The sequence below is a fragment of the Daphnia pulicaria genome, chromosome 4 (genome assembly GCF_021234035.1).
Source record: "Daphnia pulicaria isolate SC F1-1A chromosome 4, SC_F0-13Bv2, whole genome shotgun sequence".
Classification (NCBI taxonomy): Eukaryota; Metazoa; Arthropoda; class Branchiopoda; order Diplostraca; family Daphniidae; genus Daphnia; species Daphnia pulicaria.
The window spans coordinates 7,074,574-7,086,996 of record NC_060916.1 but is presented as its reverse complement, the minus strand read 5'-3'; the positions used below and the strand labels follow the sequence as shown (position 1 = coordinate 7,086,996).

General features: G+C 40.5%; 1 protein-coding gene, 1 long non-coding RNA gene and 1 pseudogene across 5 annotated transcripts; 2 read left to right on the top strand and 1 right to left on the bottom strand.

The window, feature by feature from the left end:
- Nucleotides 1-2,310: 2,310 nt before the first annotated feature.
- LOC124337537 lies at nucleotides 2,311-2,552 on the bottom strand. The gene is made up of 2 exons (XR_006917413.1): nucleotides 2,468-2,552; nucleotides 2,311-2,401 (listed from the first exon to the last, which is right to left on the bottom strand). It is a non-coding gene; the product is annotated as an uncharacterized LOC124337537 (long non-coding RNA).
- A 1,874-nt stretch (nucleotides 2,553-4,426) lies between these two features.
- LOC124335920 (leukocyte elastase inhibitor-like) lies at nucleotides 4,427-7,078 on the top strand. 4 transcript variants are annotated; one of them, XM_046789429.1, is made up of 7 exons: nucleotides 4,427-4,558; nucleotides 4,641-4,792; nucleotides 4,866-5,063; nucleotides 5,143-5,350; nucleotides 5,434-5,651; nucleotides 5,720-6,047; nucleotides 6,686-7,078. In XM_046789429.1, the coding sequence occupies exons 2-7, from the start codon at nucleotides 4,703-4,705 to the stop codon at nucleotides 6,826-6,828; spliced, it is 1,185 nt and encodes a 394-aa protein (XP_046645385.1). In that variant the 5' UTR covers nucleotides 4,427-4,558; nucleotides 4,641-4,702; the 3' UTR covers nucleotides 6,829-7,078. The 4 variants fall into 4 exon arrangements, with proteins under 4 accessions (XP_046645385.1, XP_046645384.1, XP_046645386.1 ...); XM_046789428.1 differs by having other exon boundaries at nucleotides 4,432-4,563; XM_046789430.1 differs by lacking the exon at nucleotides 6,686-7,078 and adding an exon at nucleotides 6,315-6,650 and having other exon boundaries at nucleotides 4,432-4,563.
- Nucleotides 6,966-11,885, top strand: LOC124337661 (annotated as a pseudogene).
- Nucleotides 11,886-12,423: the final 538 nt, after the last annotated feature.

Below are 12,423 nucleotides of genomic sequence, written 5' to 3'. Positions count from 1 at the left end.
GAGTGTACAGTATGGTGCAAAAATCGGTGGTATTTTTTTAAATGGTGCCATTTAGGGTCAGGTTTTATTAATATTGGGTTTATCCAATGTTAGCAATATAGGTTTATCTTTTGAGCAATTAAAAAACTTTTCGAAATGTTGCAATAAAACAGTTTCTCTCAGTCATCTATAGGGTGCCGTTCTTGAGATTAAACAATAAATATAAAGGAAACATTACCATCTAAAGTTAACCAACCGTTAACTACTAATCTAACACCCTTTCTAACAATCATCAAACGAATCTAACATTTGTTTAACACGGATTTTCGATACATAACAATGAACTAAGATTTCATAACTAAAAAACAAACGTCTAATGTCAAATGAAACATAAAAGGTAACATCTATCAAGCCATCTATATTAAACACACATTAGGTTGAATTTGCATTAAATTAATCAGTCATTCAATCACGTAACATTACACTAACCATCAATTAATTCAATTGCAAAACAAAAAAGATTTAGAACAGTAATTAATAAACCAATCAGGAAATCAACCCGCTAACAGGAATATCAATCGGGACAAATAAATCACTAATAAAATCAAACTGTTAACTGAAAAACAAATAACAGAAATCGGAAATGCATGAATTATTGTTCAATCTAACATTAAACGAAATATTAATATTAACTGTTGCAAAGCAACGCGAATGCTAATCATTAATTGTGAATCAATCACAAAATCTTAGCTTTATAATAAACGATACTCTAAAGAATAATTTCATTTTGAATCAATCACGAAATAAAAAAAGCTGATTTAAAGGATAGTAAGGGAATAAATTCAGAAGATTAAATTAATCGGAAAGAATACTATTCGTTTTGCTGTGCAAAGATTAATTTTTTTAGCCTTTAAAAAAAACAAACACTTTACAGGTTAATGATGGAAAGTAGTTGAGCTAAAATTTTCACTTTAAGGTAGTTTTCCTTTAAATTAGCCAGGGTGACACTGTTAGGATTAAACTGAGAAGTGAGAAGAAGTTCATGGTTTGGGGATAGAGGACACGCAAATGGAGGAACAACCACGCGATTCTCATACGAAAGTTCTGCTAACATGTTAGCTTTTCTTTCGGCAAATTTATTTGTAACTTCGCTTTGACTTAATTCTTCATGTTGTAATCCCGACATCATCAGCCTCAGTAGACCTATAACGAAGAGCTGATTAGGCGAGAAATTACTTTCTGTTAAAATTGGGTGGGCATTCCATCCGCGCATAAATCCATCTACCGCATCAGTTAGCAGCTTGGTGGCTACAAAGTGCAGACAATAAATATCAAAGTTGTCGCTGGGGTTGAGTATCCCTTCGTACTCCAATTGACTACTACAAAAATATATTTTTTAAATTAAGCAATAATAGTTATTGACCTCAAATACTTACTAAAATTATTGTAGAAGGGCACCACACAATTCTGGAATACATCGCGCAAGGCCCTATCAATTCGTTTTGTTATGAATCGAACCATGGACTACTTTAACTAAAGGACGGGACTCTTCGGCCTTTCCTATGTCGGCCATGTAAAAATTTTTCCGGGAGAATCAGAATCGAAATTTAAAAATATGTATTGTGTTACCTAATGTCCCTATACCAAAAATGTACGGTTATAGAGATATTGCAAATTACTTTACGGAAATATTTGAAAAAAGACAAAACACCGGTGCCATCTAGGAACCAAACCTCCTAAGCTCTTGGAAGTCTGCAAGCAGATTCGTGCATTCGTGCATACCAAGAGAAAGAGACACCACTCTCTTATCTCTATTGCTTTCACATAGCTGCCTAACTCTCTTTTACCTTGTGGCATATATTCTTGAGAGCTTAGGGTGCTTGGCTGCTAGATGGCACCGGTGTTTTGTCTTTTTACCCCTACTCCTGAAAGTAAAATTAGAATACCTTATTAATTAGTTTTTTTTACTAAGATTTATAAACACAGTTGGAATCAGCAAAAAAAACTGCATATATTGATGTTTTCCATTAATTATCTCCTGAACAAACCCCACCCGACTAGCTTTAACACGGCGAGATAGGCTAAGAGTCCCGTCCTTTAGTTAAAGTAGTCCATGATCGAACGCCCAGTGATGAATGCATTTGAAGGCGGAGCCTCCAACATAAAATCGCATACCCCAACATTCTCCGTTCCCTTGTCAGATCTATATTAAATATTTTTTTACGTAATGAATCCATTATTCCTACGGGAAATAAAGAGATAATTCTTAATTACTAACTGAACTCGAACGGGAAGACCCCAAACCGGTACCCTCTTTTTGAAATGTTCCAGCACGGTGAATGCACGATTGTTGTTGGACAATTTTTAAAAAGATATGGCTCTTGAATATCTGTCTATTCCACCATGAATTACAAATCGCCATCTAATGAAATGTAATTAAATATAATAATATATTATTAGTCAACGTCATTAAACTACACAAAATAACATTGTGAGGCTGTGGTGTTCGTCAATGAGCATCATGGATAAAGGCCCTTTTACGTAGTACACACGGCGACGAACAGCTAACATTGGAGGTGTAATATAAAGAATTTCTCGAACACGATTTAAAGATCGTCTAAGTCGTTCTCTTGATAGTCTTGTACCAGTACCATGATAACTGTACATGGAAAATTGGGGAAATTGGGCCTATTAGCCGCCACGGGTCGGGCACAGCCCCAGCCTCCAGTCGGACCTTTTTGTGCCTGCCCGGCTTGGTTGGACCTTCAAGACTGTACCGGACAGTCGCTGGTATAGCCAAAGCCCGACGGAAGCCTGACCGGCAGTCGCCGTGTGGTAATTACGTGTAGCTGAGAGAATGTGGATGGGAAACTGGGGCCGTAAGAGAGTGTCGTGACGCTAGTGGCCTATTGTCAACTGCATACCTAAAAAAGGAAAAATACCCAATAAAATGTATTGAAATGGAAGAAAATGAATATGAAAAACGTTTTAGACACGTATAACTAACCAAGAAGTTCTTTTATCAAATGCAAGTCATTTACTCCATCTTTCACTTTGCATACTTGTACAATTGAACTTGTACATTCTCATAAAAAAAGAAGGAAAGATTCGGGGCAGCCATTACAGCACACGTAATAAAACAAATTATTTTTAGGTTTTGAAAAAGTAAGTCATCAGTCAAAACTCAGTAACCACTTTTTTGAAGTACAACTTTTTTCAGTAATCGAAGTTTGTAATTGTAATTGTAATTGTCAGTTTTCGCTTTCGAATTGAATTGTCTGGGGTTCTATAAGTTTGCAAACAGTCAAAATCCCAATAGACGTTGCCAAAAGTCACGTGACGCCACATTTTACCCAATTAGATGATGCATTGAGTACTCTCGACCATGCCTACTCTCGACATGGCACGAAAAGTGTGTTTAACAAAGCGAAGAGATCCCCATAGCTTTCTCTCCATACCCCTGACAAAGCTGCCATGTCCCAGCAAATTGCGCAGACGCGCCAAATTGTAACAGACTATGTATGAGTTGTAAATGGCATCGAATACCTTCGAAATGGGCCAACTCTACACAGTAAGAATTAAAAAATATATATTTTCAATCAATATATTAATTTGTTTTATGGGTTTTTAAGGAGTTTTCGATAGGGTGTTTCCTGTTTTTTTTCAAAACATTAATATCTTATCCCTGAGGAATTTAGTTTACTAAATTACCAAAGGTTTAGGGGCCTTTAATGCAGCACAAGTTACAGTAGTCTGCTGAGAGAGGCACCCCGAAAGTCTTTATTGGGAATTTTCTCGACCAATCAGAATCGAGGAAATCCGAAAAACACGATTTACGGTATTTTTATGGTTTAGTTTTTAACTATAAGGCATGACGAAGTTAGGTATAGAGCTTATTAGATACTTCTGAACCTAATAATAGAACTATGTGATTCTTTTAACCTTTCGATGCATTTAAAAAGTGAAGTAGCGGCCATTTACTTTTTGACGGCTGTGATTTTCCCACATCTGATAACAGATGACGCTACATTAAGTAAATATCAAACCCAAAAAAAGCCATAGTAAGAATCAGTAAGAAAAGAGTGGCCTTTTTTAACGTTAGGTCAATCCCACCCATATCTTAGATTTCAAACTTAGATCTAAAATGTAACTAACTCTAAATTCCGAAGGCGCCCAAGGGGCTTTATCGCTTTCGTAGGAAGTATTAATTGTAATATTCTGTCATTCCGACGTTTGAATTTTTAGTGAATAGTTATAAAAGTAAGTCTTAATACGATTTACTATATTATTTGTCTTTATTTCGCATTTAAGTTGTGAAATCGGAAACAAACTGTTAAATCACTATTTGTAATCAGTTCCACGGCATCCTTGGGATTTTTTTGACATGAAACAGCTTGCTTATCAGAAACTGCAAGCAGGTAGTAGTTCCGGTTGCGCTGTCTCACCTATTCCATCAGTGTTTCGTAAGTTTTCCCTTATCTCCCTAGTCATAGTCGTATCGGACCATCACTTAGTTTTCACGCTTCACACGGACAAGTGCTGAAAAAATTTATATTGAAAATACTTCTGTTTAATATTTGTACAGTAATTTTCACATTTCCTATATCCTTTTAATCTATTTGACCTGTTTGCATATCTAAAGAAGATAAGTTTGTTTACAGGTTCTCTAGCTTGAGTGACAGCAACTGTTTTCATAGCTTTGGGATTTTATCATATTTCTACAATGGCTTCAATTTCCAAAACTCCAATTACGATAGCTGATCAGGCAAAAGCTGTAGCTGCACTTCAGAACTTTTCTGTTTCTTTGTTCCAGGTGAGTTTACATAAAACTAATGCCTTTTAAAGTAAAGAATCTTTATTTACTAAAATTTTTCCTGTTGTATTAGGCAGTTGGAAAGCATCATAGCCCAACAGAAAATGTTTTCATTTCTCCTTTTAGCGTTGCTGCAGTTTTAAGTATGGTAGGTGTTGGTGCCAGAGGCAATACAGCTGTACAACTAAAGAAATCAATGGGCCTTACAAACTATGTAGCTGAAAATGGGAATAGTGATAGTGTGATTGGAAGCCTTATTCAAAGCATCAAGGTAAGAAATCCAATACATTACCACATAGTGTGACATATTTTTAATAAAATTGCTTTAAACATGAATCGTTTGTTTGCAGGGTGATGAAAATTTTTCTTTCGAAGCCGCTAATCAGCTTTACGTTGCCGAAAAGTATCAGCTCACTGATAACTTTAAACAAAACTTGAATGACAATTATGGAGCCGCTGGGCAATCCGTTGATTTTGCCGTAGATGCTTCACGCAAAAAAATCAATGAGTGGGTGGAAGAATTCACCCAGCACAAAATTAAAGATCTTCTCCCTGAAGGTTGCTTTCTTCATTGAGAAAATCAGTCAGACATACTCATCATTCTACAGATTTTAACTAAAATCATTATCTATTTATATTAGGATCGGTGAATTCTTTATCCAAATTGGTGTTGGTCAATGCCGTATATTTTAAGGGAAATTGGATGGAAGAATTCGACTCGTCGCTTACCGCAGTACAACCTTTCTATTTAGGATCCAAAGACAAACAAAAGAATGTTAATATGATGCATATTGATGCGGAATTTCGCACTGGATACATCGAGAGCCTGGACGCTCGACTTTTGGAGCTGCCCTATAGGGTTGTTTCAAGCTTTAAGGAATACCTCGTACAGATATTATTTTTACCAAAATTCTCGTCATATTTCAGGGTTGGTTTTTTAGCATGTTCATCGTACTTCCCAACAAAATTGATGGGTTGCCTGAATTGGAATTGAAAATGCACGAGGCTTCTCTGGACGACTCCAATGTAGAAATGCGTAGTGCTGAACTTCATGTGGCTATCCCAAAATTCAAGCTGGATGCTGATATTAAACTGAAAGATATTTTAATCAAAATGGGAATAGCTGATTTGTTTGACGAAAACGCTGCTGACTTTTCTGGAATATCGGGAGAGAAAGACCTTTTTGTGTCCAATATATTCCACAAATCATTTATCGACGTCAACGAAGAAGGAAGTGAGGCTAATGCTGCAACAGGTTAGTTTCTTAACTTTAAATAGCTCGGACGAGTAAAATCATTATATTTTTAGTTTTACACTGCCGAAAAAATGGGTTGGTGTTTGATTTGTTTTGATAATTTCTTCTTATCATAATTATTTCGAAAAGTTGCAGAGATTGCTTTGCACTAGAATTTTGAACGCTATCCCTGTAGTGTGCGCTTTGTTGTTATTACCGTGTTTGTTGTGTATGGTTGGTTGCCTCATGTTCACTTTGCTTTCTACGTTGGTTTGGGTTCGCAAATAGGTAGTACCAGTAGAAAGAAGAGATAATTGAATTTCGAGGAAGATCAGATAGTGGATCCTTTTATCGCTGATCACCCTTTCATGTGGCTATTACGAGACAATGATTCTGGCATGTGGATCTTCCTCGTACGATATGTTGATCCAATTTTCATTCGTGCCATTCCCGAAATAACATAAACCCACCATAATGATGAGCTTTAAGCATAACGGTTTCGTTTAAGACAGCTTCTGGGATCCGTGTGTTCCTTTTAAGTTTCGAGATTTGGTACGGTAGATATTAGTTAGTGAAACTTTCACATTCAATCTCGCATTTAATTATAGTATACATACATCTAGTTATTAACCCATGAGAGTTTGTTTTTATTCTTGTAGGCTATGTATATGAAACGTATGGAATCCCTTCGGATCCGCCTGCACCATTTATTGCTGATCATCCTTTTTACTATTTCATCCGGGACAATGTAACAAAGTTGATCCTCTTTTCCGGTCGTTTGGCTCAACCCCCCCGCATCTAGCTAAATCTGTTGGAGTATTTCAGTTAAATGGCAGTTAGCGCCACGCCCTACATGCTTTTATGCATGAATATATTATTACTTTACTAGCTTATAAAGTTAAAAAAGCCGCACAAGTATTAGCTGCTGTCTTCATTAACATGGAGGTAACTAAGGTTTGTGATTTCTAAATGCCCTGTGTTATCCCCCCCCCTTTCAAATTCATTTTTAGTCTTATGAAATCTATATAATACACTCTGAAGTTCAATGTAAATCTGAATACTCCATTTAGTTGAGAAGATGCTCATGCATTAAGCGTCAAATCTAGGGCAAGGACTAGGAGCGTCGACTTACCAATATGATAAAAAATGTGTACACCATACTTTAATACAGCCCAGAGTTATAAATTTTATCCTCATCTGTTTCTCTAGTCAACCTGGATGTGTCCATATTGGAGTCCAGTTATCCAAAAAGAAGGTTCCACCTTAAACCTATTATACCTCAAACTATTTTCGTATAGTACCTTGCTAAATTCATTTACTAGAAACTAGAACTAAAATGTGGTTAGTACAAATGCATCCATGTTTGGCAATGATGCAAAATAGAACAAATAATTAAATATAAATTTGTTATTTATATTTTTTCATTTCAAGCAGTTCAATCATTTCAATTGTGTTTCGAAATTCATTTCGCTAGACCCTAAGGGTGTAGACACTTTATATTTTCAGCTTTTCAAAGACCAAACAAAAAATAGAGGTGCGGTACGCTACCTTTCTCTTCAGACCTGTACACGCCCCCTATCTTCAGACTTTTTTCAGCTCTTGAACAGAAAGGATGTCAGGTCCAAATGATTACTATGGTGGGAGTTATCCGTGGGATCCACGGGCCGTGAATAGAGTTAGACATCAAGAAAATCGTGATTTTGAGCCTAGATTTGAGGAACGGGATAGGTGACCTCGTGGTCCGTACGACGAATTTGTGTTTGCGGAAAGAGATCGAGCCCCATTTTGGGACCAGCACGGTGCTGGCCCAATGTTCCATGTTCAACCACGCGACCAGTTCAAATATCGTGACCGTCGTTCAAGTGTGAGATTCGTTGATCATCAGCAGGGCGAAAGGTATGAGGAGCGTTATTATCAGGACGAGGAGTTTGGGGAATTCTCGAATTGACAAGGCGATTTCGAGCAGAAAATTCACGAAGATCAAGTAGAAAAGCCTGGATCTGATCGATTGGAGAAACCAAGAGCAGATCGAGGGAAGAAATTAAAAGTAGTAGAGAAACCGGGAGCGGATCGAGTGGATCAGAGAAAGAATAAGCGTAAAGAGGAAGAAGGGGAGGGGGCTATTGAGGTGTTAGAAGAAGACGTTAGTGATGAGGAGTCAGTGCAGGAGGAGGCTGAATCCCCTAAGCGCAGACCAGCGGATTGGGCTTGGTTACCGAAAGCATCGCAGAAGAAAAAGCGGAAATTCGAGGTAGTCCCTGAGCAAGCAAATCAAGCTGGACCGTCTAATGCAAGCCGAGCTCCCCAGGCATGTTGCGCTGGACCGTCTAATGCCACCAGTGGATCCGATGAGCCAACTTTCGTTTCACGAGAAATCACGGAAGAAATCAGTAATTGGCTGGTGCACGGTCTATCGGCGGAAGATTCTAAGGCGATTTCCAAGAGATTTGAATTTGAGTTTGAGGACAAATCTTTCTCTATCAAGCCCCCGAAGCTCGATAGCTTTATGTCGCGTCGGGCTAAAGATAGCAATCGTTCGAAGGTGGTTGGCGCGGTTGAAGATGCGCTTATATCCACGCAGCTAAAAATCATGGATATAGCGCCGCCTCTCATTGAATTGTACACCAAGATATGTTCTCTCGGCGAAGGGGAAGCGGAAAACGAGGCTAAAAGTGTGGCAAAGGCGATCCTGCAGCAGTGGGGAAGAGCCTTTAATTATATTTCTCAACGGAGAAGACGTTCGGTGGTGTCGCTAGTTGACCCGGGTTTTGAATATCTACTGTCACAGCCCAGTGCTTATGTCCCTGAAAAGGAGGCCGTAAAGCTCCTTTTTACGGACGCCTTTTTGCAATCGAATGTTGAAAGAGGCAACACAGGACGTCACCTTGGCCAACTCGACGGCGGCAAGGGAGAAGGCGAGAGCGGGCATAAGGAAGACGAACCGTCCAGATCCGTCCACCAGGGTCTTAAGGCCAAGAAGATCGGAGGGGGCTCGCTATTTTCTGTAAGAGCGACAGAGGTCGGATGGAAGAAAGAAGCATACAGCACCAGCAAATACCAGCAAATACCGTTCTGTCAATCCCCCTAAGTCCAGCGGTAATTGTAAAGAGGAAAAGTTTGGTTAGAGTGGGAGCGCGGATTTTAGATTTCGCAAGTAATTGGAGTAAAGTTACGGACGATGCTTGTGTAATCGACTGTGTGACGAGCGGGGTTAAATTTGAATTTTTGGAGCCCCCAAAACAGTTTAGAAAACCGTCGCCTGTCCCTATGTCGGCGGACATGTTAAAAGTATGTGACCCGGAAGTGAAGGATTTATTGAAGAAGAGAGCCATAGTTGACGTAAAGGGCACTAATTCCGAGGGATTTGTTTGCGCTCTCTTCGTCATTCCAAAAAGGCGGGCTGAGAAGGCATTCTGAGAGAAGGGGATTGGATGGTCAAACTGGATTTGAAAGATTCTTATTTGACCATTCTTGTACACCCATCCCATCAAAAAATTTTGCGTTTTTCGTGGAGGGGGCGCATCTATCAATTTAATTGTCTAGCATTCGGTTTGGCTCCTGCGCCAAGGTTGGTCTCAAAAATTTTGAGGGTAGTGGCGGCCTACCTGAGAAAACACGGCATGCGCTTGATTAAATATCTCGATGATATTTTAATCATGAGCTCGTCGAAGGAGGATGCGAAAGCGGATGTTAAAAATGCGATCGGGTTGTTACAGCATCTAGGTTTCCTAATAAATGTTGATAAATCGATAGTGGAACCTAGCCAAATAATGGAATATTTGGGCCTTCTGATAAATTCGAACAATTTATCCTTTGCGCTGCCGGACACCAAGGCGTCAGAAGTTAAGACTAAATGCGACACGGCATTGGTAAAAGGGGTCATTTCCTTGCGGGAAATAGCGTCGATAATGGGAAATTTCATATGGGCGATCCCAACTATGCCCTTTGCGCAGGCGCATTTCAGAAGAATGCAGGCCTTTTATATTAGTAAAGCCAGACGAGCGAGTTTTGATCTTAACACCAAATGCACTCTTTCGTTGGATACAAGGCGGGATCTAGCGTTGTGGTCCAGTAATCCTACTTTACACAGAGAGAAAGTGTTTTTTCCCAAAGTTCCGGATTTGGAAATTTTTTCAGACGCTTCATTAACAGGATGGGGGGCTTGCTGTAATAGCGGGAGAACAAGGGGTTCGTGGACCTTGCAGGATAGTGAAATGCACATAAATGAGCTGGAGTTGATAGGGGCGCTCTATGCAATCCAACCGTTTACGGCGGAGGCAGGGAACATTGCGGTGCGGATTTATTTAGATAACATAACCGCAGTGGCGTACATTAACCACGGCGGCGGCACTAGGTCAGCGGAATTGACGAGGATTTCGGCGGCTTTGACAGAGTGGTGCGAGGGCTGGAATATTGGCATTGAAGCAGTTTATCTTCAATGCAGATTAAACAAAGTGGAGGATGAATAGTCCCGCACGGAGCCGGATTCCGGGGACTGGAGGTTAAATCCAGCCGTGTTTGCCTCCATCCAAGCATTATCGTCATCCGAAGTGGATGTTTTTGCTTCACGATGGAACGCTCAATTGACGAAATTTATTTTCTGGCGACCGCAACCGCAGGCAATGTTGGTGAATGCATTTGTGGTTAATTGGAAGGATCTAGCAGGTTACGTCTTCCCCTCTTTTGCACTTATTTTTTATTGTTTAGAAAAAATTAGGCAAGAAAAAGCTGAAATCGTTTTTGTTTTCCCTGCGTGGACAGGCCAACCGTGGTTCCCTGTCTTGCTAGGACTAGCATGCGACGTACCGGTGATGTTCCGTCAAGAGCCCAGTCTTTTGTTGTCAGCGCTAGAAGAGACGCATCCGCTTTTGACGTCCAACGGCCTACACCTTGCCGCTTGGAAGTTGTCAGGCGACAACTACGTAACAAGGGATTTTCCTCTTCAGTGGTCGACCTTCTCGTGGCCGGAAACAGAAAGAGAACTCTCGGCGCATACAACTCCGCGTGGCGAAATTGGGATTATTGGTGTGTGCAAAGGAGTGCGGATCCCTTATCGGCAACTTTAAAAACGTGTTCCAGTTTCTCACGGACTTGCATGCTTCGGGCAAGTCCAACAACACAGTGAATGTTCATTGCTCGATGTTGTCAAAAACTTTAGACGCGGTGGATGGCGTAGCGATAGGAGAGGACCCTCTGATAGTTAGATTAATGAGAGGATGTTATCACCAGAATCCGCCGCAGCCTAGATATAACGAGATGTGGGACTCGGGGAAAGTGTCGACGTTTTTCGAGTCGTTAGGAGAAAACCGAAATTTATCATTGAAAGTTTTGACGAGCAAGCTGGTTACTCTGATAGCGCTAACCACCTGGATGAGGGTGGCGGAAGTGACGGCCATTAGCTTTCGGTCCATTCAATTTACGCAAGAAGGTGTAAAATTTTCCTTGGACCGACTGAGGAAGACTCAGCGGTGTGGACCGCTGAAATCTTTTGAGATGACGAGTACGGAGGAGAAATTATGTCCAGTCAAAGCGTTGAAAGATTTTATAGAGCGAACGGAAAAATTCAGGCCGGCGTCGGAGCCCTCGGAGGGGTCTAGATTGCTAATTGCTCTCGTTAGACCGCACAAACCAGTATCATCTAATACTGTGAGTCGTTGGATCAAATCCATGCTGAGCAAAGGGGGCGTCGATACGACTAAGTTCGGGGCGCACTCCACGAGAAGTGCAGCAGCTTCCAGAGCGGTGGTCGAAGGCGCTCCGATTGATGCGATTCTTCAAACAGGTAGCTCGGCCCATGAAGCAACATTCAACCGCTTCTATAATCGGCCTCCAGCTCGGATTGTCGAGAGACAAGAATAAAAATTTAACATATGCCGTAAGCTTTAAAATCACCCTTAGGGTGTACCGAAATGGATTTCGAAACACAACTGTAGATTACCGGAGGGATCGTTCAACGATCCCGATAGGTAACCTTGATTGTGTTAGAAAGTAAATGTAGCGACGACCCTAAGGGTTCGTCTCCCAAACCCGTGCCCTCCCTAGCTACATTTATGTTACATCATAATTTGAAAAATCTTCTTGTTGGGACATGCAGAGGTCAGCAGACGGGTGGACGTAAAACGGAGGCCCTTACTATTACTAGGGGAAGAGGCAGACATCCAAACCCGACGCGTGTCTAAGATTCTGGTTCAGAAGAATTGAGCGCGAGACGGGTGACGGACAGACTGGCCAGAACGGGCAGCGTCTCATGAAAGAACACGGCAGCTGGCAACCGCCTGTCAAATTTCTATTCGCTTGTTTTGTCTGTGTTTTTATGTTATTTGATGTGACCACTGGAAAAATTTGGGTTTGAGTTTTTTTTCCCTGATCAAGTTAAATCAGGTTTTTTCTCTGCCCT